Source organism: Microcaecilia unicolor, chromosome 3, assembly GCF_901765095.1.
Source record: "Microcaecilia unicolor chromosome 3, aMicUni1.1, whole genome shotgun sequence".
Taxonomy (NCBI): Eukaryota; Metazoa; Chordata; class Amphibia; order Gymnophiona; family Siphonopidae; genus Microcaecilia; species Microcaecilia unicolor.
Window position 1 is genome coordinate 172611976 of NC_044033.1, and position 27990 is coordinate 172639965.

The 27990-nt window shown below is 47.0% G+C and overlaps 1 protein-coding gene across 1 annotated transcript in view; it reads left to right on the forward strand.

Annotated features, from left to right (window-relative positions):
- The window catches only part of AGAP2 (ArfGAP with GTPase domain, ankyrin repeat and PH domain 2), a 503122-nt gene that overhangs the window by 187337 nt on the left and 287795 nt on the right, over positions 1 to 27990 (forward strand). Inside the window, exon 6 of the mRNA XM_030196588.1 lies at positions 14680 to 14814. Coding sequence (XP_030052448.1) covers positions 14680 to 14814 — 135 coding nt within the window. The remainder of the gene's footprint in view (positions 1 to 14679; positions 14815 to 27990) is intronic.

Sequence of the window (27990 nt, forward strand, 5' to 3'; positions counted from 1 at the left end):
TGGGCTCAGCTGGAGTCCAGTCCAGTCCGAGCAGCACGTCCAGCCAAGCTTCAGAGGCCAGTCCAAGGGATGCTCCTAACCGAGTCGCCGATCCCAGTTCAGGTGGCGCTTCCACTCAAGCCTCTGAGTCCAGTCCGAGGGATGCTTCTGACTGAGTCTCCGATTCCAGTCCAAGCAGCGCTTCAAGCCAAGTCTCTGCGTCCAGTTCAAGTGGCGCTTCAAACCAAGCCTCCTAGTACCAGTTTGGAGCCCAGTTCCAACCCCATTTTTGATCTGGATCCGTTTCTGACACTCCAGGATTACCGGGTTGCACTTTTGTCTGATCCAGCCCTGAAGAATACTCCTGAAGCTGCAGCGGAAAGAAGGCGTGCCTCCTGGCTTGGGTTCGAAGAAAACCCAGTTTCTGCTATTGATCCCTCTACCAAGCTGTTCTTTTACCGCTTCCAACTCCTCTCAGAGCCAACCCTACGGGATACTCCTGAAGCCCAAGCTGAAAGAAGGTGGCTTCCTGATTTTTCCCGCCAAACTTCTGAGTCCAGCCTGAAGGGCTTTGCCTGCCAAGATGCTGAGTCTGGATCGAGTTGGCTTCCTGAATTTTCCCGCCAAATTTCTGAGTCGAGCCTGAAGGGCTTTTCCAGTCAAGATGCTGTGTCTGGATCGGGTTGCAGTTCCAGTCAAGATGCGGAGTCTGGATCAAGTGGTAGTTCCAGTCAAGATGCTGAGTATGGATCGAGTTGCAGTCCCAGCCAGGATGCTGAGTCTACACTGAGTGATGAGTCCATGATGAATGCTGAGTCTGGATCGAGTTGCAGTTCCAGTCAAGATGCTGAGTCTGGATCGAGTTGTAGTTCCAGTCAAGATGCTGAGTCTGGATTGAGTTGCAGTTCCAGTCAAGATGCTGAGTCTGGATTGAGTTGTAGTTCCAGTCAAGATGCTGAGTCTGGAGTGAGTTGCAGCATTGGCAGTCAAGATGCTGAGTCTGGATCGAGTTGTAGTTCCAGTCAAGATGCTGAGGCTGGATCGAGTTGTAGTTCCAGTCAAGATGCTGAGTCTGGAGTGAGTTGCAGCATTGGCAGTCAAGATGCTGAGTCTGGATTGAGTTGTAGTTCCAGTCAAGATGCTGAGGCTGGATCGAGTTGTAGTTCCAGTCAAGATGCTGAGTCTGGATCGAGTTGCAGTTCCAGTCAAGATGCTGAGTCTGGATCGAGTTGGAGTTCCAGTCAAGATGCTGAGTCTGGATCGAGTTGCAGTTCCAGTCAAGATGCTGAGTCTGGATCGAGTTGCAGTTCCAGTCAAGATGCTGAGTCTGGATTGAGTTGTAGTTCCAGTCAAGATGCTGAGTCTGGAGTGAGTTGCAGCATTGGCAGTCAAGATGCTGAGTCTGGATCGAGTTGTAGTTCCAGTCAAGATGCTGAGGCTGGATCGAGTTGTAGTTCCAGTCAAGATGCTGAGGCTGGATCGAGTTGCAGTCCCAGCCGGGATGCTGAGTCTACTCCGAGTTCCCATTTCAGCCAAGATGTTGAACTCCTTCTGAGTTCCAGCTCCAGCCAAGGGGCAAGGTCTAGTCTGAAGTCCAGTTCGAGTTCCTGTCTGGCTTCAGATTCCAGGATGGGTGTGGGCTCTAGCCCAGTTCTGGCTGCTACAGTGGAGTGCCAGGAAGTCAAGGAAGTTGTGGACTCCTTCAGGAGATGGTTCCTGTTGAATAGAACTCGGCTTGTTGCATCCAAGGCTCTGATCCTGCCTAGCAGCCGTACTAAAGAGCCTCGTGGCGGCCAAAGCCATTCTGGTTTCCTAGTTCCAGATGTACTTGTCACGTCCTGCCCAGCCGCCCAGATTTATGTTGTGAAACCCATTGGGAGATTTCATCACAGCTACCCATGGAGACCTAAATTGTCTTTTGAGACCTGGGGCTCCCGTGGGGACACGCGAGCCTTGAGGGGGAGGTGCTGTTATGATTGGGGTCTGAACCCCTCTCAAACTTACCTCTTTCCTGGGGGTCAGCTTCTTAGCTGGCTTCTGTTTCTTTTCTCTTTCCTTTCTGAGCTGGCTCTGTCTCTCTGTGCTGGCAGCTTCCAGCAGCATGGGGTTAATTGTCTCACTTCACTACAGCTGTGTGTGTGTTGCCTGAGTTGCTCTAACTCTCTTTGGGTGTACTGGCTTCAAGTGTTTCACGGTTTTGCATTGGTGTGGGTTGGGCCTCTCTGGGTCAGTGTGCTTTTGCCTAGGTCTAGGGAGTGTGACATCATCAGGGAGGGCCTTGATAAGGAAGTGGTCTTGTTTCCTTCAGGGCCTTTGCAACAGTGGTGTTTGCTGTAGGTAGGGTGGTGCAGTGTGCACTTCTGACGTTGTGTCTAGTTTCCCTGCTTGCTTTTGCTAAGGGCCAGGTTAGTGTTAGTGCAGTGTGCACTGGTGACTGTGTGTTTAGCTTTCCTGCTTTTCCCTTTTGGTTCCCTTCTGTTCCCTCTTGGTTTTGGTAGCATTGCTGTGTGTAGGGCTTTGGAAGCTCTGTTGTTGATAGAAGTACTTCAGGGTTTGGTGTTGTTAGGAACACTGCAGAGTTTGCTGTTAGAAGTACTTCTGGTGTTTGTGCTATTAGGAGCATTGCAGTCTTTGCTGTTGGTGTTTGGTGCTTTAGAAGCACTTTTGGCTTATGTGTTAGCTTCCCTCCTTGTGGCTCCCCTGTCTTCCCTTTTAGTGCTAGGAGCTCTTCTGGTTGCTTGCCAGAGTAGTGCTTAGGAAGCACCTTGTTAGTTGTATCTAGCTTGCTAGAGCAGTGCTTAGGTAGCTGGTTAGTTCTGTGTTCAGCTTATTAGTGTAAAGCTCTGCTTGTAGCTTGGTGCTTAGTAGCACCTGTGTTAGCTTTGTGTTTAGTTCCCTGCTCTGTTAGTTTAGGGCTTAGGAAGTTCCTTTCTTGAGCAGGGATTAGGAGCTCCTGTCTAGTATAGGGCTTAGGAAGTCCTTTTGTCAGTTTACTGTTAGGAACACTCCTGCTGGTTTAGGGATTGGGAGCACGTAGATCAGTTTAGGTTTAGGAGCACTTCTGTTTCCAGTCCTGGTCCCTATGTCATCCGGTATCCAGTAAGTCCTGTCGGCTACTCAAACCCAGGAGCTCAACTCTTGGGGGGCTTAGTAGCTAAGCACAGGTGAAGCTGTGCGGACCAGTCCAGCGTGCTCCAGTCCTGTGTCCTCCAGTCCGGGGGACCAGTCCAGTGTGCTCCAGTTCGGTGTGTGTTCCAGTCTGGTGTGCTCCAGTCCAGTGTGTTCCGGTCCGGTGTGTGTTCCAGTCCTGGGGATTGCAGTCCAGTGTTCCAGTCCTGTGTCCTCCAGTCCGGGGGATTCCAGTCCAGGTGTTCCGGTTCGCTGGGCAGTGCCTGCAGTCCCTGCCGGTGTGCTTACCCAGTGTTGGTTGGTGGGTTTTGCCTGCTGCTGTCGCTCCTCGTCAGCAGCCCAAGGGCTCACGTTTGCTCCAGAGCCCGGCCCCGCGGGCTCTGAACCTGAGAACCTGACAGCAGTAATCACAAACTTATTTTTATCAACATCCCTCCCAACCAACGCCCTCCCCCCATCCCCTCCCCCCTATCCCTCCTCATCTCTATATCCCCCTCCCCCTCCCTTCCCCTTCCCACTCTTCTTGCTCAACCTTTAGGGTACCATTAATAGTTCAAGAGTCTACTCCTAGCAGTCGGGGTCAATGTGTTGAGGAACGGGCTCCAGGTGTTCTGGAATTGTAATCCGACTTTGGATTTAAAGTCTACTACTCCCATTCTTTCAAACCGCAATAGTGTTATCATACGTGTCCGCCACTGGGAGTAAGTGGGATAGTGCCGGGACACCCACTCAGTCAATATCACTTGCTTGGCAACTATAATGGTCTTATGAACAGAAGCTGTGAATCCCGCTGGGACAGGGTGGATAAGTATCGAGTGTCCCAGTAGCAGCCTTGAATCATATTTCCACTTTGCCTTCCAGATTTCTGAGGTGTATTGTATCAAGTTTGTCCAATATTGAAGTATGCCTCTGCAAACCCAGAGCATATGTCCCAGTGTGGCTCCAACTTCCCCACACTTAGGGCACTCCCCCCATGGAGAGAGCCCCATGTGGAAGGCTCTTCTTGGGGAAATGTATAAACGGAGCGCCAGTTTATATTGTATCTCCCAATGCGAAGTTATGGCAGACTGTTTACGCATCGTTAGCATGTGTGTTTTAAACTGAGATACCGTCAGATCTATTGGTATATCCTGCTGCCACATGCTCAGCAATTTAATAATCTAGTTCCTCAGCAGTGTATGCCTGTGATGAAATTTGAGTGGGACCCTTTGTTGTGCTGCCAGAGAAAAAGCCGAAGCCAGTTCCTCCTGAACATCCTCAGCCAGATTTTCCCAGGGCAAGGACTGTACGTAATGTCTCAGCTGGAGGTAGTGGAATTTATCCAATGGAAGCAATGCAAACTCCTTCTGTAGTTCTTGGAAAGATTTGAGCCTCCCCTCAAGGGTAATGGCATGTGATAAATACACCATCCCATTCCGCCTCCATCGCTGAAACGCTGGGTAAAGTAGGCCAGGCTTGACAGCTGGGTTTCCACATATTGATAGGTACGGGGTGGTTTTTGCCAAGAAGTTATGAAGCTTGCAAATCCATTTCCACACCATTCTTGCTGACCCCATTATTCCTGTTCTTCTCAAACTGTGAGGTATCGGGGGCCCCATTGTGTGTAGGTAGCTACTAAAGTGAGTTCCAGGATATAGCTGCAGCTCAATTGACGTGTTCGTGTAGTCTTGGGTTCCCCTAAACCAATCATTTACGTGGCGCATGCCATTGGCCACAGTCATGTACTTAATGTTTAGAAGTCCCAGACCGCCGTACTCTGTCGGAATACACAATGCAGAATAAGGAAGGTGAGGCTTTTTCCCTTTCCATAGGAAGGTTTGCACTATCTTTATCAGCTTCCGCTCGTCAGCCTTCTTTAAAGATAGTGGGAGGGTTTGAAATGTATATAACCACCTGGGGACTATGACCATGTTGACCAGAGCAATCCGCCCCATTAGGGTAAGCGGTAACGGCCCCCAAGCTAGCAACTGCTTGTTGGTATCCCGCAATAGCCGCAACACGTTCTGCTCATAGAGCTTGGACAAGTCCATGGGGATAAACACTCCCAGATATTTCAAAGAGGTCTGTTCCCACTGTAGAGGAAAGGTCCCAGGCCATGTTGTATGCATCTCCGAAAACACCGGGAGGGCTGTAGATTTGTGCAGGTTTAGTCAAAAGCCGGAATAACCCCCATAATGCTCGATAATCTCTAGCAACTTTCCTAAAGTTTTGGAGGGCTCCCTTATTATCACTAACAGGTCGTCTGCATAAGCTAAACTTTTTATAGTATGACCCACCAAAGTAACCCCCTGGAGATCGGGAGCTGCGAGGACCGTCCGCATCAGAGGTTCTAGGGACAAGAGAAATAGTAATGAGGACAGAGGACAGCCTTGCCTAGTACCCCGACAGATCTGAAACTCTGGCTCTCTGATGCCATTCACTATCACTCCCCGCTCGGGGCTGGTCGTAAAGTGTTCTTATGGCTTGCATAAACCATCCCTCCAGGCCTATCACTGTTAATGTTTGAAACATGAAGTCCCACCCGACCTGATCGAAGGCCTTTTCAGCGTCTAAGCTCAGAATCAAGGTGGGCGCTTCAGTCTGCTGGCTAGCTGCGATAGCCAATAGGGTTTTCCTAACATTGTGTACTGACTGGCGGCCTCTCACAAACCCCACCTGTTCTGGGCCTATCAGCGATGGCAAGCATTGTGCCAATCGCTCTGCCATCATTTTTGCCAATAGCTTTGTATCAACATTTAATAGAAATATCGGTCGGTACGATTCTACTTTATCGAGAGGCTTCCCTGGCTTAGGAATTAATGTTATGAACGCTGTATTAGCATATCTCGAAAAACCTCTCTCTTCAATAACCTCCTGATAGTATTCTAAGAGTGCCGCCAAAGCCTCTCCTGGTAGGATTTTATAATATTCCCTGGATAACCCATCCGGGCCTGGTGCTGACCACAATTTTAGAGTCTTGATCCCCTGCTGCAGCTCAGACATTTCTAGGGGTTTATTTAAGGTCTCTAATTGTTCCCCCGTCAACTTGGGGAGGCCTATCTGTTGTAGATATTCTCGCATTGCTTGCTCATTGGAGGGCGGTCTTGCCTGATATAAGGCTGTAAAATACTCTGTAAACGCCTGTCCTATCTTTCTGCTGTCGGTGATGAGGTTCCCCTTGGAGTCTTTAAGTGAGGTCACCATCCTCGGGGCGCCTACATTTTTAATTAATCGCCCCAACATTCTACCTACCCAGTTTCCAAACCTCTGTAGCTTGTATTTATAAAACAGGGCTGATTTCATTTCTTTCTCGTGCAGCAAGCTATTTAATGCTACCTGAGTGGCTTTTAAGTTTTCTAGGGTGACAGTCGTGGGGTGGTGCAAATGCACCCTTTTAACCCTTTGCAACTGCCGCTCCAGCTGCAGGATGCTAGCTGCCTTCCTTTTGTTCTTAACACAACAGTAGGCTATAATGGCACCTCGTAAAACTGCCTTTGAAGCTGACCAAAACAACTTGGGCTGGAGGTCTGCATGAATTTTATTGTGTTCTAACATACATCTCATTATGTTGTATTGTTTAAATTAGGAAATAAAATAGAGGAGCCCGATATTCAGCCTGCAGTGATAAGTTGCTACCAGTCATGGGCTGAAATAACCCCAGAATTCAATGGTGGGGCAGATTCAGTGGTGTGCTGGAGCCGGCTCGCTCCGGCTCGCAAGAGCCGGTAGTTAAAATTTCTACCGACTTGCGAGCCGGTTGTTAAAAAACGCGAGCCGGCTCTGGCTCTCCTCCCTCCCTCCTCCCTCCCTCCGGATCCAGTCCCTCACCGACTCCTGGCTTGTCCTTTTAATTCTTCGGGACAGGCAGTCTTGCCTGCCCGCTGCCAGCTGACTTTCCCCCGCTGCCGATTTGTGCTTTAAAAATGGCCGCCGATACTTCCAGAGGCGGCCTCGCGAGACTTATGCTGAAGTCTCGGCGGCCATTTTGAATCGCGAACCGGCAACAGGGGAGAGTCAGCTGGTAGCGTGCAGGCAAGACCGCCTGCCTGCCCCAAAGAATTAAAAGGACAAGCCAGGAGTCGGTGAGGGACCGGATCCGGAGGGAGGGAGGAGAATTCGCTGAACTCGGGAGGGGGGTGGCACTGTGTGGAGCATTCATAGCGTCTAGATTGCATTTATTCTCAGGTGGAAGACAGGCGTCAGGGCACTCCCGTGAGTCTACTGTCACACACTAACAGTCAAAATGCTATATAGGGACAAATAATAAAAGCTGCCGATAGTAATTATGTACAGTTAATTTGGTGATAGCCAGAAGCATTTTCTCCTGCTTCCAGATTCATGGGAAATAAATGCCTGGGATTTCATGTCTCTTGGCCTGGCTGCCTCCCTTGCAAAACAGGCTTTCCTACCATCTGCATCACACCACTGAGCTCTCAATGAATTCAAGAGGTGCTTTCTGCACCACAAATACACTGAAAGCTCAGCAGAGGCACAGTGCAGATGCAAAGGACATCCATATGGAGGATGCAGAAGCAGCTTAGCCATACTGAAGAAAGTAAGGCATTGTATGGAATGGCTTCCCAGTGAAGGTGGTAGAGGTAAAAGCTGTAACAATTCAAGAAAACATATGATAAGCACGCATGGCAGGGGAGAGAAGGGAGTCGCTGGGCATGGGTGGATGGAGGGCAGGGGGAGAGAAGGGTCACTGGACATGGGTGGATGGAGAGGAGGGGAGAGAGAAGAAATGCTGGACATGGATGGAGGGTAGGGAAGAGTGAGGAAAGAGATGAGATGAGGGGAAAGGAAGAGAGGAGAAAAACTGCACGTGGATGAAGAAAATAGGCAGAAGCTGAGGACCAGAAATGAAGAAGAAAGGAGGAAAGGAAAGAAATAAAGGAAAGGAAGCCCTGGAAACGGAGTTAAGAGGACAGATAGCAGAAGAATTGGATACTGGGCCAGCATGATCAGAAAAACAGTCACCAAACAACAAAGGTAGAAAAAAATCATTTTATTTTCATTATAGTGTTTGGAATATGTTCACTTTGAGAATCAGGTGCTCAACATTAAAAGTTTATATTTATTTACTTATTTATGGCATTTTATCCCACATTAAACATGAATTAGATTGGAACCTGGGATCATTTAATTTTTTTTCCAGGAGAGAGTAATGCATTGCCTCCTCCCCCGCTATAGCCAGCTCTGCAATTTGGGGGGGCGCAGAGGTGGACGGGGGGGGGGGGGGGGGCGCAGTGGTGGAGGGGGGGGGGGCGCCGAGGTGGACCAGGGAGAGAGCCCGTTGTTAAAAATTTACCAGCACACCACTGGGCAGATTGAATAAGTACATAAGTACGTAAGTATTGCCATACTGGGAAAGACCAAAGGTCCATCAAGCCCAGCATCCTGTTTCCAACAGTGGCCAATCCAGGTCACAAATACCCGGCAAGATCCCAAAAATGTACAAAACATTTTATACTGCTTATCCCAGAAATAGAGGATTTTCCCCAAGACCATTTAATAACGGTCTATGGACTTTTCCTTTAGGAAGCCGTCCAAACCTTTTTTAAACTCCGCTAAGCTAACCGCCTTTACTACATTCTCTGGCAACGAATTCCAGAGTTTAATTACACGTTGAGTGAAGAAAAATTTTCTCTGATTCGTTTTAAATTTACTACATTGTAGCTTCATCGCATGCCCCCTAGTCCTAATATTTTTGGAAAGAGTGAACAGACGCTTCACATCTACCCATTCAACTCCACTCATTATTTTATAGACCTCTATCATATCTCCCCTCAGCTGCCTTTTCTCCAAGCTGAAGAGCCTAGCCGCTTTAGCCTGTCCTTATAGGGAAGTCGTCCCATCCCCTTTATCATTTTCGTCGCCCTTCTCTGCACTGAGCAACGTATCATCAACGACGACACCTAGATCCCTTTCTTGGTCCGTGACTCCTAACGTGGAACCTTGCATGACATAGCTATAATTCGGGATCCTCTTTCCCATATGCATCACTTTGCACTTGTCCAAATTAAACGTCATCTGCCATTTAGACTCCCAGTCTTGTAAGGTCCGCTTGTAATTTTTCACAATCCTCCCACGATTTAACGACTTTCAATAACTTTGTGTCATCAGCAAATTTAATTACCTCACCAGTTACTCCCATCTCTAGGTCATTTATAAATATGTTAAAAAGCAGCGGTCCCAGCACAGAGCCCTGAGAAACCCCACTAACTACCCTTCTCCATTGAGAATACTGACAATTTAACCCTACTCTGTTTTCTTTCTTTTAACCAGTTTTTAATCCACAATAGAACACTACCTCCTATCCCATGACTCTCCAATTTCTTCTGGAGTCTTTCATGAGGTACTTTGTCAAACGCCTTCTGAAAATCCAGATACACAATATCAACCGGCTCCCCTTTATCCACATGTTTGTTCACCTCTTCAAAGAAATGTAGTAGATTGGTGAGGCAAGATTTCCTTGTTTTCAGCCTTTGGAAACTCCTTAGACTCCTTTCTTGAGCTCCTCTGGGTCTCAGGGCGCTGGTTTCCTTCCAGGTACCTCTGCCTTTCATTTTGAGGACTCTGTTCTTCCCGTAGTTGGGGACCTCTGAATGTCTATGCCTGATGTGGGTCCTGTTGGGATGCTGCTCGGCGTCATCGTAGATGTTTCCTTTGTCCTTTTTGGGGCATTGCTGTTCTTCTGTTTGTGATGTTCCTTTCCCGCCCTAATGTTATGACTGCTTTGCTACATCCCATTGGTCTGGACTGGTCTAGTATTGAGGATAAGGAAGGAAAAAATATGTTCTTACCTGATAAATTTTCTCTCCTTTATACCAGAACAGTCCAGATGTCCACCCTGTTTGTTTTCCTTTGGTTTACTTTGCTGTTGCTTCTTCTAGAGATCGATTCTTCAGTGTCGGTGACTAAGTCAACTTTTGACTGCTGGAAGCAGGGGCCATGTCAGGAGAACAGGTTTTGCCCTTGCTCTCCATGCCACTTTGCAATGCCAGCTCTATACGGCTTTCGATTGTGCTTCACCAATGAACCGCTTCTCCTGCTTCAGGGGTGCGTCTACATGACAGACAAAAGGACTGAGTGGTGCCTCTCCTTGCTCATCAATGAGTGGTTTGGCAGGCCGTTGGTCGCACAAGAGCCTGGAAGGTCTTCTACCCGGGTGCTCTTGGATTTCCTGTGAGCTCTCCTTTCCCGTTTTCTTTTTGCAGCAGTTGAGAGCACCATTGCTTGGTTTGAAATACAAAGCATTCCTGTCTGCATGATACCCATAAGGGGCAAAGTACTTGGGACTATTTTTTCTGTCTCCTTTCGCTGGTGGATGAACATAACCCATTGGTCTGGACTGGACTGGTATGAGAAAATGAAAGAAAATTATCAGGTAAGAACATAATTTTTTCTACCTTATCAGTCCTTAAATTTTTCAGACACGTCACCTGTAAATCTCACTCTTTGGCCTTTAATCTCGCTTTTTGCTGTAGTCCCTGCTTACATTTTTTCTGATTTGTACTCCTCAATAAACCTCAAGTCGTAAGACTTGCATTTATAGCAACTGCCATTATAGAATTTACACTTAACGTGTATCATCCCAGCACCAGGGCCGTGCCGATGCGGTAAGCGGGGTAAGCGCCGCAGGGGGGCGCCCACCTCTGGAGGGCGCCGCCACGGTGCTTACCCTTGCCCCGCGCCGCCGAGGACTTTAAATCTTTTACCTCGGTCGCAGCAGCGTCGCAGCAGCATCAGTGAAAGTGCTGCCGACGTCTCCCTTCCCTTGCACTCATTGGTTCCCTCAGTGTCCCGCCTTCTTCTGACATCAGAAGAAGGCGGACACTGAGGGAACCAAGAGCGTGAAGGGAAGGGAGACGTCGGCAGTGCTCTGCTTTCACTGACGCTGCTGCGACCGGAAGTAAAAGATTTAAAGGCCTTCTGTGCTATGTTGTGCCATTTGTTTTTTGTTGGACGTATTTCACAAGGGAGACCGTTTTGCGCCAGGTTGCATGGCTGTGTACCAAAATTATGTCTAGCACACGATAAATTGGCTTACGTTTTTGAAAAAGGTTAGACTAAGGATTTTTTTTTTCGCGTAGAGGTGGGGGTGGCAGCCTTAGCATTCTAAACGGTGTGTGTGATAGAGCGTCAATGACATTGTGTATTATGATCTGGACGAGACAAGGTGCTGGGAGAATTCTGTGGATTTTTTTTTTAATTGGTGCATACAAATTTTAAATGATAAGAGGGCGCGGAGGGAAGAGCAGAGAGGCATGGATGGGAGGACAGCAGGGCCCAGGGAGAGGACAAATTGATGGAGGAGAGAAGGGCAGAGAGGGACAAGGATGGACATGGGGGCCCAGGGAGAGGACAATTTGCTGGAAATGGAGGGGAGGGGAGAGAGGAGGATTGCTGGCTATGGATGGAGGAGGGAAGGGCAGAGAGGGACATGGATGGGAGGGCAGAGCCCAGGGACAGGACAAATTGCTGGAAATGGAGGGGAGGGGAGAGAGGAGGATTGCTGGCTATGGATGGAGGAGGGAAGGGCAGAGAGGGACAAGGATGGACATGGGGGCCCAGGGAGAGGACAATTTGCTGGAAATGGAGGGGAGGGGAGAGAGGAGGATTGCTGGCTATGGATGGAGGAGGGAAGGGCAGAGAGAGACAAGGATGGACATGGATGGGAGGACAGGGCCCAGGGAGAGGACAAATTGCTGGAAGGGGAGGAGAGAGAGGAGGATTGCTGGCTATGGATGGAGGAGGGAAGGGCAGAGAGGGACAAGGATGGATGTGGATGGGAGGACAGGACCCAGGGAGAGAGAAGAAATTGCTGGAAATGGATATAGAGCAAGAAATGAAGAAGAAAGGAGGAAAGTAAAGAAATAAATGGAAAGGAAGCCCTGGAAATGGAGTTAAGAGGACAGATAGCAGCAGACTCAGATACTGGGCCAGCATGATCGGAAAAAGAAAGTCACCAGACAACAAAGGTAGAAAAAATCATTTTACTTTCATTTTAGCGTTTGGAATATGTCCACTTTGAGAATTTACATCTGCTATCTTATTTTGCAATGTATAGCAATTTGTTTCTAAGAATATTGCTGACAATTCCTTTCAGTGTGGCAAGTGGTGAGCGATTATTTTCATGGGGGGGGGGGGGGGGGCGCCAACTGATAGTCTGCAGGGGGGCGCCAGAGACCCTAGGCACGGCCCTGCCCAGCACCTACATTTAGGCAGTCTACAGAGAATTACTCCTTAAGAGGACAGATACTGAACATGGGGGAAGAATAGGAACAAGGACACAGAAGAGAGATACTGGATAGGGCAGATAGGGATTCAGAGAGAAGACGGATGATGGACACGGAGAGAGAATAAATATTAGATGGGTAGGAGACCCTGGAAAAACAGGAAAAATAGAGGAAAAGCAGAAAAATAAACCTCATACTACAAAATTTGAAAGAAGTATTTTATTTTGAATTTATTAATTGGAACATGTCAGTTTTGGGAAATATGCATCTCCGTTTTTCATTTCAGTTTCTGTAGTATTGCTGTTGTGCGTGCATCTGCTGTTGTAGAATACTAGCATAAGTCTGCATTTATGCTAGCTCAGTGGGTGGTGTAAATGCTTCCACGTGTTAGTTTTCTATAACCCATGCACATAACTGTCCGATATGCCTCCAACCTGCCCATGCCCTTTCCCAGGTTCAGGCCTCTCAAAGTTGTGCACTCTAGAATTTAAACATGCAACTATAGAATACCGACTAATGGCAGTTGCATATGTAACTGTTAATTGGTGCCAGTTAGCCCCAATTAAGCCTATTATAGCTTTGTTTACACCAATTATTGGCTCATTATTAAATTAAGTTACACACATAATGGATCTTATTCTATAACTTGCTCAAACAAATTTGCACACAATTTTCAAATTTGGGTGCCCACATCCCCACCTTCCCTTACCTTCATCATTTCCCCTCTGTGTCCTTATCTTGTCCTCTCCAGCATGTTCCCCTCCGTGTTCCTGTCCTTCCCCCTGCATTTAGTGTCACTGTCCCTGTGCTTATTCCATGCCCAGTATCTCTGTACCCTGTCTCTCCCTTGTCTCTTCCCTTCATTGTGCACCCCCTACCCCATCTATTATCGCTCCCTCTCTCCTGTCCTCTCTTACAGTCTGGCATATCTCCCTCTTTCCCTGCATTGGTCAAGCATCTCTCCTCCTCTGTTGCACACCCTTACCCCCTGGATACGATCTATCTCTTTGCTCCAATCCTTCTTCCCCGGGCCTTGGGTTTCTCTTACCAAGCTTCTGTTATTTGGAATTCTCTACCTATACAAATCAGGATGTTTTTTTTAAACTATTTGGTATTCTGAAAGGCAGTGAAATTCTTTTCTTTACAAAAAATATATTGGAGAGATGTTGACTGTACCTGTTTTTTTTTACTGATATAGGGGTATGTTTACTAAGGTGTGTTAGCATTTTTAACGCGCCTGCAAATTTAAGGCGCGTTAAATGCTAATGCGCCTATACATTTCTATGGGCGTGTTAGTGTTTAACGTGAGTAAACCATTTACCTTCCTTAAAAATGCTAATGCGCCCATAGCGCCTCTTAGTAAACATAGGAGTTAATGTTCTTCTCAGGGACTACTTAGCTCTTTTAGGGCCCTTTTATGAAGCGGCGATAAGTGCAACGCGGGGAAGAAAATGAAAACCCCGGAAATGGTTAGCGTGGTGCTAACCTGGCAGTAATCAAGCATTGCCGGGTAACCACGGGAGCCATTATCGCCACCTTAATAGGTGCTGGTAAGTGCTTCCTGCTGCATGGCAGTAAGAATTATCTTACTGCATGGCCATTTTTTTTGGGGGGGGGGGACTTTTTACCCGCTGCGGTAAAAAGGGTGCTGCAATGCAGGAAAAATGGCCCCCGCCACTACAGCAGGGCCCTTTTTCCTGCAGTTTGGTAAACAGACCCCTTAATCTGGAAACCTCATATAACTTTATAGTATTTGTGAAATATAAGAGCACTTGTAATGTTTTGAAAATTGCAAGGCAGTATATGCACGTATAACTATGCACATCAACAAGGTAGGGTGTATAAGTGCGCACCATGTGTAGGTATTCCTGGGGGTGTAGTTTGGGCAGAGCACAGATGGACTTGCAATATATGTTCACATTTTATAAAATATTCAAGGTAAATGCACACAGTTGTAAACAAGTGCATTGGCACTGGTATACTTCTATAACTGGTTTTCAGAACCTATTTTGTGACGGCACATAGGCATCTTTGTTGACTTTTAAAATAGATGCCTTTCTAGATTCCTTACATAGGCCCCCCTATTATAAAATCGCAAACATATTTTGGAAAATTAAGTCACCCTTAAAAGAAACAGAGTTAAAATATGGAAAAAATTACAACAGTTTGATATTTTAAAATTAATTTACATTTTTAATATTTTATCTGGGACAGATTGAATGGGGTTTTCTTTTATCTGGGACAGATTGAATGGGGTTTTACCATTAGTTATTATCTACCAGCATCCTGTTTTTGCTTTTATTAATATTTATTAACTATTGGAAACTGAACTCTTTCTGTCATTTTGCAGACAAGATCAATGCAAACAACAAGAGAGTGGTGGAGGACACTCGCGCCAGAGCACTGTGCAGTGACATGAAACGCTGTGTGTATTATGAGACCTGTGCAACTTATGGGCTCAATGTGGACCGTGTTTTTAATGAAGGCAAGAGCAACCATTTTCATATACTGTCTTCCTCTTCCACTTATTTTGTGTTCAAAATATTTCAGAAGCACAAGTGCACAGCACAAGTAAGAGCAAATAATATCTAGACTGAATAGTGAGTATATTCATCAACCCTATTTTAGCTATTCTATGAACAGGGCTCAGTTGCATTCTGTTTATAAAATACCGCATAGAGCCAAGATCCACACCCAACTTTGGGTGCAAGTATTTACACCAACTTCTATAATACTGAGTGCATCTTTAGTGAACACCCCTGACCTACTCATTCTCCTCCCATGGCCATTCCCCTTTTTCAGTTGTGAACTAAAAGATTTGCACACAGATTATAGAATATTGCTCAGCAAGATGCGTGTGCAAATCCTAATTGGAGCCAATTAATCAGCTTGTTACTCAAAATGCAGGCACAACTTGGGCACGTACCCAAATTTGGGCACCATATATAGAATCTGGGGGCTTAGTGCTTCTGAACATCCTTACCGACCGCCTTTGCATTGTGCGGATACAGCCAGAACTTATCCAGATAGTAGCAAAATTCAGCTTACTATCTATATAACTGAACTGGATAACTTAGGATAGATAGGCTGTCCTAAGTTATCTGGATAGCAGACTGAATATTATCATTACCCGTATAGGTTCTGGTACTGACTGTCTTATTTGGAAATTCAGTGCCAGCATCTATCTAGTTTGCAGGACGGAATATCTGAATATTTTTGGTCCACTGCAGCCAGAGGGTCTTTTACTAAAGCTTAGCTTGAGTTATCTGCAGCAGGGCCCATTTTATTCTTATGGACCCTTCTGCAGATAAGTCGAGCTAAGCTTTAGTAAAAGACCTCCCCAGCGTGTTAAAAGAAACATTGACCAAAGCAACTAAATATTGGCCCAATGGTTTTCCTGTATGGCCAGTATTGCTACTAGAAACTTTGTGCCCTCAATTAGTTCCAAAACATTATGAAGAGAAAAACTCACAGATGGTTTCTGGTAGCAGGTTCTTTCTGTTACTAGCAGGCTCCAATATGACACATGCAAGTGTACCCAATCCATTATCAAGATGTGGGAGGGTATGAGGCAGGCTGTCAGCCGTTCTGGAGAAATGAAGGACACGAAGAAAGTACTGAATTAACAAATCTCATTTTATATGTATGTTGAATTCCAGAAGGTCATAAGGACTTGTTAATAGTCATTCTGCCGAAGTTGTGAAATGAATTTCAGATAGCTATGGCCATCTAGTAGACAAGACAGACAAAATTGCAGGAAAAAGTGATTTTACAGAAGCTGTGAATTCTACAATATTAGGTCTCTACTGCATTTTACATAGGGCCTTAATCATGACACATATGGCATGGTACTTCTGAGTATGCAGCACTGTCAGACCAACTTAGATAGTTGCACTAGTCCAGTGTTCTTGATTGCAAGGCCTGGATGCAGGTGGTAGTCCCTATTAACACAAAATGTGACCCCCTCTTCTCCCTAGAATCTTGTTACTTGACTATACCCATATCAGTTTTTGTCGCCACAAATCTGTAAGTTTCAGTCACAAGTTGCCCATACTCATTCACTGTTCTCATAAATGAGAGCAGTGTAGGAGATAGGGGGTACTGAGCAGCTCAGACTTACTGAGAGTCATGAATAGTAAAAGCTACATAGCTTTCATCAAACCTAATTTACATGTTTTTGACATCTATTGCTTATGTTTGATTTATTCTTACTGTACACCACCTTGAGTGAATTCTTTTCAAAAAGGCGGTAAATAAATCCTAATAAATAAATAATTCTGGCCATGTGCACTTCAGCTCTTTGCAGCCAGTCAACACTGAAGTTTACCCTTAGCCCACCTACTCCCCCTGCCCAAGCCACGCCCCTTCCACCCACTCTGTACCCACACCCCACCACTTTTTACGATGTCACAGGATGTTTTGATGATGTCACAGGAAGCGACAGCACAGTCATGGCCCCTTCCATTGCTCCCCCAGATCAATCCAGAGACTTGTGGGTTATGTCCCTCAACCAGCAGATGGAGATAGAGAGAACTCCAAGATTGCTATTTGTGGACCTGTGCAGCCAGCTCAATCTCAGTATTCTCTCTGTCTAGCAGATGGAGGACATAACTGTGCAGCTCTGATTGATCTGACTCCTAACCCGTTCCCTCAGGGTCTGTCGAGTCCGTGTGGTGGTAGTGGGCATACCTGGTAAGGCCAGGTCCCTCCCTCCCTTCCTTCCCCAGCCAGCCTCACTAGACAGTCCGGTTGGGCATTTTAGCACTTGGTCTGGGTCTGCCTGTTTCTCTCTCCTGCCTCTCTGGGAAAAAAAAAGCAAGGCAAGTGTTTGCAGTGCATCAGGCTTATCTCGTAGATTATTAGAAGAGCGCTGGACCAGGACCGAATCCCCTTCACGGGGGAAGGTGACACGCGGTGAGTTGGGGCCGCTGTGGGGGGATGTCGGTGCCGTCCGAATTGGTGAAGCGCTGTTCTCGCTGCAGGAGCAGATGGGCGGCGGGCAGCTGCGAGGACTGAACGAAGGTTGGGGCCGCTGGTAGGAAGCAGAGCGGGGAGCCTATGGTGCATGCGCCGGTTAGAGAAGGCTCAGATTCCATTCGGTCGGTGTTGGCGGGAACGCCGCTATCGGGCCCGACACGCACAGATGCCGGCATCATTTTTACTACCCACACGGTTGGCGGGAGCGGGGGACATAGCTCAGTCAGCACTCTCTTCGCGGGGTGAAGAGGGGAGCGGATGTGATAATCCTGCAGTGGAGAGTGTCACAGGGGGAACTCTGTTTTCCCCGAAGTATGTGCTGCTTATGCACAAGGAGTTTTTTGATGAGATCTGCAGGTGGTTCCCCTCCAGAGGCTAACTTGTCTAGCCCCCAGAGCTCCAGGCCGCTTATGCCGCAAAGTATCTCTAAGAGGCCACGTTTGGATCCTCCACGAATGGAGGAGGAGGTTTCTGATCCTTCTGATATTGAGGGTGGCCAGAGGTCTGGGGACTCCCCTCAGGCCATGCCTGAGGAATAGGGAGAGCTGCCGCCGGGTGAGGGAGACGACCCTACCGCGGTTCGGCTGTTCTGCAAGGAGGAACTCCCTGCTTTTATTGTGTGGGCTTTGAAGATTTTAAACATTTCTTCTCCGGAGGTGGCGCAACCGGTGGCGTCAACCCCAGCCATTATGTGGGTACTAGAGGTCCCTATAAGGCCTTCCATATACATGAAGCCATCAAGGTTCTCATGGCGGTGCAGTGGGACACTCTAGAATCGAGCCTGCAGGTAGCGCAAGCTATGGCTCGACTTTGTCCTTTAAGCCCGGAGGACTTGGAGTCTCTATGTATGCTGGTCGTGGATTCCCTTATCACGGTGGTTACCAAGAAGACCACCTTGCCAGTGGAAGGAGGGAGAGCTCTGCGAGATCCGCAGGACCAAAAGCTGGAATCGGCCATGAAGGCTACCTTTGAAGTGGCCGCCTTGTGTCTGCAGGCATCTGTCTGTGGTTCTTATGCGGCGCGAGTGTGTCTCTCCTTGGTTCAGAAAGCTTCCTCTACAGAAGAGCTTATTGACTGCCTGCCAGCTTTGGAGTCCGAGCTAGCGTATATAGCGTATTTGCTGTACGATATTCTTAGGGCTTCAGCTAAGGAGATGGCTCTGGCAGTGATGGCTCGCCGCTGGGTCTGGCTGAGGCATTGGGCAGTGGATGTCGCCTCGAAGTCTCGCTTGGCTCGCTTACCATTCAGGGGTAAGCTTCTCTTTGGCGATGTCCTCGCACAGATTGTGAAAGAGCTAGGAGACTAAGGGACAGTGACTTCCGGAGGGCCGGAGTAGGACTTTGTCTAGGGTAGTCCACCCCCGTTTTAGAGAGGCTAAGTGCTACAGGCCTGGTAGGTCTAACACTTTTCAGCGGCCTCGCTTTCAGCAGAAGCATCAGTCCTTTCGGGGTGACCGCCGGGTGGCCCCATCAGGTCCTAGAGGAGAACAGGGAAATAGAGGTGCCCAATGATGGGGCCCTGACCCATCGCCTTCCTGTAATTGGGGGACGTCCGTCTCTTTTTTGGGAGGCGTGGGCCAGGGTCACTTCGGACGACTGGGTCTTGGAAGTTATTCAGGACGGTTACAAACTCGAGTTTGCGCGGCCTTTGGCAGAGTCCTTCCTTGAGTCACCCTGCAGGGCCTTTGCCAAGCGAGTGGCGGTTCAGGATACCCTATCCGAACTGATTCGTCTCGGAGCAGTTGTTCCAGTTCCGTCCGCAGAGTACGGGCAGGGTCGCTACTCTATATACTTCGTGGTTCCCAAGAAAGGGGGGCCTACCGCCCGGTTCTCGACCTAAAATCTGGAAACTCTATATTCTGTCCTAGCGGCGGTGCAGCTGGGAGAATTTTTGACCACTCTCGACCTCAAGGAGGCGTATCTGCACATTCCCATTTGGCCGCCCCATCAGTGTTTCCTGCGCTTTGCGGTCTTAGGTCAACATTACCAGTTCTGAGCCATGCCCTTCAGGCTCGCAACGGCACCCTGCACTTTGTCCAAGGTTATGGTGGTCGTCGCAGCCTTCTTGAGAGCTTGGGGCATTCAGGAGCACACGTATTTGGACGACTGGTTGATTCGCGCACCGTCTCACACAGAGAGTGTTGGGGCTGCTGCGCTCTCTGGGCTGGATAGTAAACCTGCAGAAGTGGCAACTCAATCCGTCGCAGTCGCTCGTATATCTAGAAGTATTCTTGGGCACTCGGCAAGACAGAGTGTTTCTGCCGGAAGCTCGCCGGCTGCTGCTACAGAGTCAACTTTCTTCCCTGCTGCAGTCATCGGCTTCCAGAGCTTGGGACTACGTGCAAGTTCTGGGACCCATGGCGGCAACATTGGATGTGATTCCGTGGGCCAGGAGCCACATGCGCCCTATGCAGTGGTCTCTGCTCAGCCATTGGTCACCTCTTTCCGAGGATTATGCAATTTGGATACCGTGGTCTCCGCGGGTGCATTTTGCGATGCGCTGGTGGATGGTACTGCAGAATCTCCTGAAAGGAATGCCCCTGGCAACGCTGGAGTGGATTGTGGTGACCACAGATGCCAGTTTGTTGGGTTGAGGTGCCCGCTGTCTGGGCCGGACGGCCCAGGGTACCTGGTCCACTGTGGAAGCGATGTTGTCAATAAACCTGCTGGAGTTATGAGCCATACGCCTGGCATTGCAGGCCTTTGAGGCTTTTTGTCGGAGGCAGTCGGTCAGGGTGTTGTCCGACAATGTGACGGCAGTAGCTTATGTCAACAGGCAGGGGGGCACAAGGAGTGCCGCACTGGCGAAGGAGGTCTCTTTCCTTTGTCTTTGGGCGGAGAGGCACCTATCTCTCCTGTCAGCGGTGCACATAGCAGGGGTCGTGAATGTGGAAACGGACTTCCTCAGCTGGAATCAGCTGGACCCGGGTGAGTGGGAACTCTCCCAACGAGCGTTCATTCAGATCACTTCCCGATGGAGAATGCTGGTGATCGACCTGATGGCACATTCCTCGAATGCCAAGGTGCCATGCTTCTTCCGCAGGGGCAGAGAGGTCCGCTCCGAGGGCATAGGCGCGCTTCTTCAGCCATGGCCGGAGGATCTCCTTTACGTGTTTCCTCCGTGGCCCATGATAGGACGTGTGATCGGGCGCATTGCTCGACATCTGGGTCCGGTTATTCTGGTTGCGCTGGATTGGCCCAGGCGCCCATGGTACACGGATCTCATCCGTCTGCTCATCGACACACCTCTGCGATTGTCGGAACACAGCGATATTCTGATTCAGGGTCCAATAGTAATGGACAACCCTGCTTCCTTTGGGCTTATGGCATGGCTATTGAGTGGTCGCGCCTCCGGCGGAAGGGTTATCCCGACAAAGTGATTGCCACAATGTTACAGGTGTGGAAGCGGTCCACGTCATCAGCATACGCAAGAGTTTGGCGGACCTTTGTGTCTTGGTGTTCTTCAGCGGGCACTTTGGTGTAGTCAGCGCCGCTGTTGTCTATCTTGGCATTTTTGCAGGAGGGGCTTGATAAAGCGCTTTCCTTGAGCACCCTGAAAGTACAGGTGGCGGCTGTAGCCTGTTTTAGAGGCCGCTTGGGCGGTTACTCTCTAGCGGATCATCCGGATGTGGTTAGGTTTTTGCAGGGGGTCAATCATATTAGGCCCCCGCGGACACCGGTGCTTCAGGAATGGAAACCTGGTTCTCTGGGCGTTGCAGCGACCTCCTTTTGAGCCTCTGAGTCAGGTGTCCTTGAAGGCCCTGACGTTGAAGGCCGTGTTTTTGGTAGCTATGGCCTCGGCTCGATGAGTGTCGGAGCTCTAGGCATTGTCGTGCAGGGATCCCTTTCTCCGTTTCTCAGAGGCGGGAGTGTGCATCAGGACAGTTCCTTCCTTCTTACCAAAAGTGGTGACTCATTTTCATCTGGGTCAGGCCTTGATGTTGCCGGTGTTTCAGCGAGAGGAGTACCCCAGTGAGTTTCGGGCCTTGCGTTGTTTGGACGTGAGGCGTATTCTTCTACAGTATTTGGAGGTCACGAATTCCTTCCGTCGTTTGGATCATTTGTTTGTTCTATTTGCGGGACGCAATAAGGGGGCTATGGCTTCTAAGGCCACGGTGGCCCATTGGCTTCGAGAGGCAATTAATACAGCGTACTTAACCATGGAAAAGGTCCTACATATTCGCATGTGGGTGCACTCTACTAGGGCTCAGGCTGCGTCCTTCGCGGAGGCTCATTTGGTACCGTTGGAGGATATTTGCAGGGCAGCTGTCGCGTTCTCGAGGACCTTGGCATACTGTCAGGCTTCTTCCCCGGGAGCACTGGGTTTGTGAGTCCTTGGGCCACTACTGTGGAGCGGCAGTGGCAGGCAAGATCACTTTCAAGGTAGAGATGAGACAAGACTGGACCGGAACCCCGGACTGGAGTTCTACACAGGAATACCCGGAACTGGAACGCACCGGACGGGTGCGCACTGGAGTGGAGCCCGCTGGACTGGAACACACTGAAGTGGACCCACTGGACTGGAACATACAGGAGTGAAGCCCGCTGGACTGGAACACACTGGAGCGGAACCCACTGGACAGGAACCCACAGGACCGGAACCCGCTGGACAGGTACACACTGGACCTAGGCTTCACCTACGCTTAGCCACCTTTCCCCGAGGGTTGAGCTCTCAGGTTCGGGCAGCCGGCAGGACTTACAGGAAAGACCGGAACTGGAACTTGCAAGCAGGAACAGCAGGAATCAGGATACCGAAGTGCCCCCCAGGCACCTAGGCGAAAGCAAGGCAGACAGGCAGGGAATGTCCGGGTTCCGGCAGAAAGCAGGTTCAAAGCAATGGTCAGGTCAAGGAGCAAGACTAAGGCTGGAGCTTCAGTATCAAGGAGTACTGGCAACAGACTGAACAAGGGCTTAAGCTCCAGAAGCAAAAGAAAACACACACGGGAAAACCAGCAGGCTAGACACAAGAAGACTAGGAAACTGAACACAAGCTAACAAGAAAGCTATGCCCAAGCTAACCAGTCATACACTAGAAACATACACTAAGCAAACCCAGGAGATCTGGTAAAGCTGTACACAGGCTAACAAGCAAAGCTGTGCCCAAGCTAACAAGTCATACACTAGGAACGTACACAGAGCAATCTCAGAAGAACTAGTAAAGCTGTACACAGGCTAACAAGCAAAGCTGTGCCCAAGCTAACAAGTCATACACTAGGAACATACACTCAGCAAACACAGGAGATCAAGCAAAGCTGTACACAGGCTAACAAGCAAAGCTGTGCCCAAGCTAACAAGTCATACACTAGAAACATATACAGAGCAATCTCAGAAGAACTAGTAAAGCTGTACACAGGCTAACAAGCAAAGCTGTGCCCAAGCTAACAAGTCATACACTAGAAACATACACAGAGCAATCTCAGACGAACTAGTAAAGCTGTACACAGGCTAACAAGCAAAGCTGTGCCCAAGCTAACAAGTCAAACATTAGAAACTCACACAGAGCAAACAATGTAGCAGTGAACAGAGCACTCTACATACCAGGGCCCTTAGACGAAATGCAAAGGCAAGGGCTGCAGTCTCAAAGTGATTAATAAAGCCCTTCAACACAAGAGGCACAGCTGCAGCAATCTCCTTGCCTCCAAACAGAGGCTTGACACACAGAGAAGTCAGCCCACAGGAAGGAACAGCGGGAGCCATCTTGGATACTGGCATAGAGGAGTCGGCAGCCATCTTGGAAGAGGCATAGCCCACACAGGTGAGGTCCAGTAAGGCAATCAGCACACAGAGCCAGAGAGAAACTAAGACAGACACAGAGACAAGCAGAAGCCAGCACAGCCACTGACTCCGAGAAACAGGGTAAGAATGAGGGTGGTCACGGCCACAGACATGACAGCAGCTACCTGGGCATCGGTACATACCTTTGCTAAGCATTACTGGTTGGATGTGGCGGCGCGTCAGGATGCGGCCTTTGGGGCATCAGTTTTTAGCCTCAGGGGTACATGGGACCCTCCCTACTTGAGGACTGCTTTGGTACATCCCACAAGTCTCTGGATTGATCTGGGGATGCAATGGAAGGGTAGGGTTAGGGGGAGATTATGACATCACTTTCTATCTATGTGGGTTTCTGGAGTTCGCAATCTTATTGAAAGGTAAAATTAGTTCTTACCTGATAATTTTCTTTCCATTAGTTGCATTCTTGGGTACTTGTTGAGTTGAGATCTTCAAGGTGTAGATTGATATCTCCTATTATGATGAGATTTGAGCTAGAGACACAAGTGTTCGAGATAAAGTCCATGATGTATGTTTGGGATTCTTGCCAGTTGCCTGGTGGTCTATAGAGTAGGACTGCGGTAAGGTGTTCTTGCAGGTTAGAATGATTAATTCTTACCGAAGCGATTTCAAGTTGCGGTAGAACAGATTCAGTTATTGTTGTGATGATAAACTCAGATTTGTATATTATTGCTATTCCTCCTCCTCTTTTTCCGTTTCTTGTCCAGTGGGTAATTTTGTATCCCGGTGGGCATAGATCTAAGATTATGGGGTCTTTAAGGTCATGAATCCAGGTTTCAGTGAGGAATAGGACGTCCAGATTGTCTGTGGTGATCCAATCTGTTATAGTCTCTGTTTTATTTACCACTGATCTGGCGTTTATGTATCCCATTTGGATTTGTCGATAGGGTTCCGTTTGGGATTTGGTTGTGTTGATTCGTATTATTTGCCTGTTTTCTTGGTATCTGGTTCTGTTGTGTCCTTTCTTCTCTTTCTGTTGGATATTTCCGTATTATTTGGTTTTACTTTTAGTGGTTGTTATTCTTTTGGTTTGTTGAGCTGTTATTGGGTTGTCTGTGGGTTTTGTGTGTTGTGGGAAGATTGTTGTTTATGTTGGGAGTGGTCCATACTATGGAAGTGAAATATGGAATATTTGGAATATGGAAGTGAAAGGTCAGATTGGGCATTGTTTAGAAAAAATTTTTTAAAAAACAGGACTGGTGTTACAGCTAAATCAAAAAATGTTAACAAAAAAACAAAAATTATATATATGAGTGTATAATGAATTATGATGTCTGGGATAAAAAAATAATAAATAGCTGTTCAAATCAAAACAAAACTATTATTAACTTCCTGTGTCAGCCATAGCCATTTTTTTCAGCATTACCAGAATCAAGAGAGTGTCCGACATATCTTATGTAAGTGTTGATACTTTATTACCACTTAAACCTATGTTCCATCTAGAAGTTGGGTTTCAAATTTAAAGACTACATCGTAGCAATGATACATTGTAACGTTTGTGCAATACCATAGTATTCTAGTTATTAACATTGTTACAAGGCACTTGATTGACACATAACGGTTCTTATAATTTCAGCATTGCTTGAAAAGTTATCACATACACAAATTGTATTAATATACAATAGCATATTTAAACTCAGAGATACCATATGTCTTTGAAACAATATGCTTATATTTAGGTCAGCACATTTTTTTGGTTTATTCGGTTGAGCTGTTTTTTTTCAATATATATACTAGAAGACTCACGACTGCGGTCACCTTGGGAGCTGGAGCAAGATCTTTTTATTCTATATCATCTACATTATCTGTTGCATGTAGCCTCTAAATATGTTCCTAAACAATGGTGAAGACATATTCTATTGTACTCGATGAGTTGCACTTGGTATTACTTCCTTACAGTGCTAAATCTGAATCCCTATTGTACGGATATGATGCCCCTTCTGGGAAACTCAGATTTTGGCCCTGGCCTAGAAAAAGGGATTTTTCACCGTTGGGCATGGAAGGGAATGGTCTATGTTGCAGATCTATTACAAGATACTGGGGACGTGAAAGCATGTGAGATGATACGCGATATTGTGGGAGGAAGTAATTTAGACCAGTTTGCATATTTACAAGCTGCAGCCTATATTGCATACCTTAGACAAAACACTTGCTCCAGGGGGCTATATCGGCTCTTGGAGCAGTTATTTCGACCCTTGGGCATTACACAAAGCACAGTGTATTTTATATAAAGTTCTAATGATGGCTACCCCACATAAGACTTATGCTGATTTGGCTCAGAAATGGATGACAGACCTGAGGGTTGAGATTAGTGAAGAGGACATTTGGCAATACTTGCGGATGATTCCTACAGTGGTATATAGTGCTCAGCATAGAGAACTCCAATTCCAAATCATCACTAGAGCATATTTTTCCCCCAAACAGGCCTATTATGCGGGCTGTCTATTGGAACCTAGGTGTGGTGCTGTGGATGTGACATTCCTTTATGCTATATGGACTTGTCCATACATAGGTCAGTACTGGACTCAGCTGCTGGGCTACTGTGGGCAATTTGTTACATAAATCAATACATATTTCTCCCAAGGATATTTTTTTGGGGTGCACTGGGAGGAGAAACAACCTTAAGAGAGCTAAGCGACTTCTGATTTATAAAGCTAGTGTAATAGCAAAGCACTGTCTTTTACAATACTGGACACAGAGCGCAGTACCCTCTTTTTGGCATTGGAGAAATGCTTTACATGCTCTTGTGTTGTTGGAAGCCCGTGATGCTTGCCACAAGGTAAATCGAAAGAAACATTTTTGGGCTGTGTGGGAACCCTATATTCAATCTTTATCGGCATGGGCGCATAGCTTGATTTTGAATCAGATGACTCTTTAACACCAATACAGGACCTAAATATAATCTGCTACTGGATCTGGGATGGGGGGGGGAGTTGAAGGGGGGTTCAGTTGGGTAGGGCTATTGTGTTATTATAAGGTGGAGATCTTTAAGAGTCTAGGTTCCTCACTTTTGGTTGATTCTATTATAGAAGCTCAGGTTGGTTGGGGGGGGGGAGGGGTTGGTTTATGGAGGGTTGGGATTTGGTGGGGGGGTTGGAGTGGTATGAAGGGAGCAAGAATTGCTTATGGTTAAAATTTGATGATGCTTGATATGTTCATTATCTTGTCCAAATGATAGTATTGGAACTTGTTGTTCTTATGTACTCCGATATTTGTTAATGTGTTGGTCGTTTGTCATCAATTAAACATTTTACATCTAAAATTCATAACATAATACATCACTTAAAATGTGTGCATTAGCTGCTGGTTTAATGCAGTGTGCTCATCTATTTTAATATTAGAGCCAAAAACACAAAGAAGGGGTCACAGTTGAGCATAAAAACACCAAAATGCAACTCAGATATATACAAAAATAACATCAAATAAATATAAAAGTTTAACTTTATAAACCTTTAATAAAATACTTAAAACATGAAATACATAAATGGCCCTTTTACTAACACATGAGGCGCTAACACCTAGATTCTATATAGCGCGCCTAGAGATCCGCACCAAACGCCAGCCGGATTCTATAACACATGTAACTTAATTGGCTTTTAACAAGCTAATTAGCATTAATAACAGCACTTAACAAGCAATAATGAGTACTAACTGTCAGTGAATAGAATTTACGCACACAGCTTGCTAAGCATACTCTGATATGCACTGCACCTAACTTCTACTGCATGCAGATAAAAGGGGTGTGGTTATGGGCGGGGAAATGGGCATTTTATGTACGTTCCAAAATTTACACGCTTAGTTATAGAATATGGCCCTCTGCACCTAAATCTGAGCGCCTGGATTTATATCATGTTTTTGTTGGTATAAATGGATGCACGTAGTTTTAGGTGCTAGGATATCAACTAAGTGTATTCTATATACCACTTTAAAATCCAGGCACCGCTTATAGAATATGATTCTGTGCGGATTGTTTAGGTGCCATATATAGAATCCCTCTAATTCCCTAACAGAGCTTAAAATGGTTTATCACATAACAGCCTCAGAGGTCCTGTGGTAAATGTCAATTTAGTGCACTAAAAATATCCTATTTTTGTTTGAGGAGGTGTGTCAGAGGGAGTTTCTGTGCTAATCAGTTAGTGCAGCTACATTACTGCATGCTAGCTAGGTAGTGCAGGATTACTGCATTAGCCCTTGCTGCCTACAAAATGGGTGGCAGTAATTGCTCACATGATATTAACGGCCATGCGCTAATGACAACATTAGAGCATTCAGCCATTTTAGAGCTGCAGCTTAGTAAAAGGGCCCCTAAATACATGAAAATGCACTATTAGTCTGTCGATAACATTGAAGGACATTTTCGATATGACGTCTACGTCCCAAATTAAGACTTTTGCTGAAAACATCTCAAAAATATGCATAGCTCACAGCTATATTTGAACCAGAAAAACGTCTACATTTCTGGTTCGATTATGGCTTTGAGCTAGATGTTTTCGTAAGTACATAAGTATTGCCATACTGGGACAGACCGAAGGTCCATCAAGCCCAGCATCCTGTTTCCAGCAGTGGCTAAGATCCAAAAACAGTACAATACATTTTATGCTGCTTATCCTAGCAATAAGCAGTAGATTTTCCCCAAGTCCATTTTAATAATGGCCTATGGACATTTCTTCTAGGAAGCTAGCCAAACCTTTTTTAAACCATGCTAAGCTAACTGCTTTGACTATATTCTCTGGCAACGAATTCCAGAGTTGAATTACATGTTGAGTAAAGAAACATTTATTTTTTTTATTATGACCTCCCTTCCTATTTATACTGTATTCGTGCCTCGGTGTAGGGGTCTGATCAGGTTAACAGCACCCACTTATCTGTTCATGCCCTGTTATCTGAGGGTCATA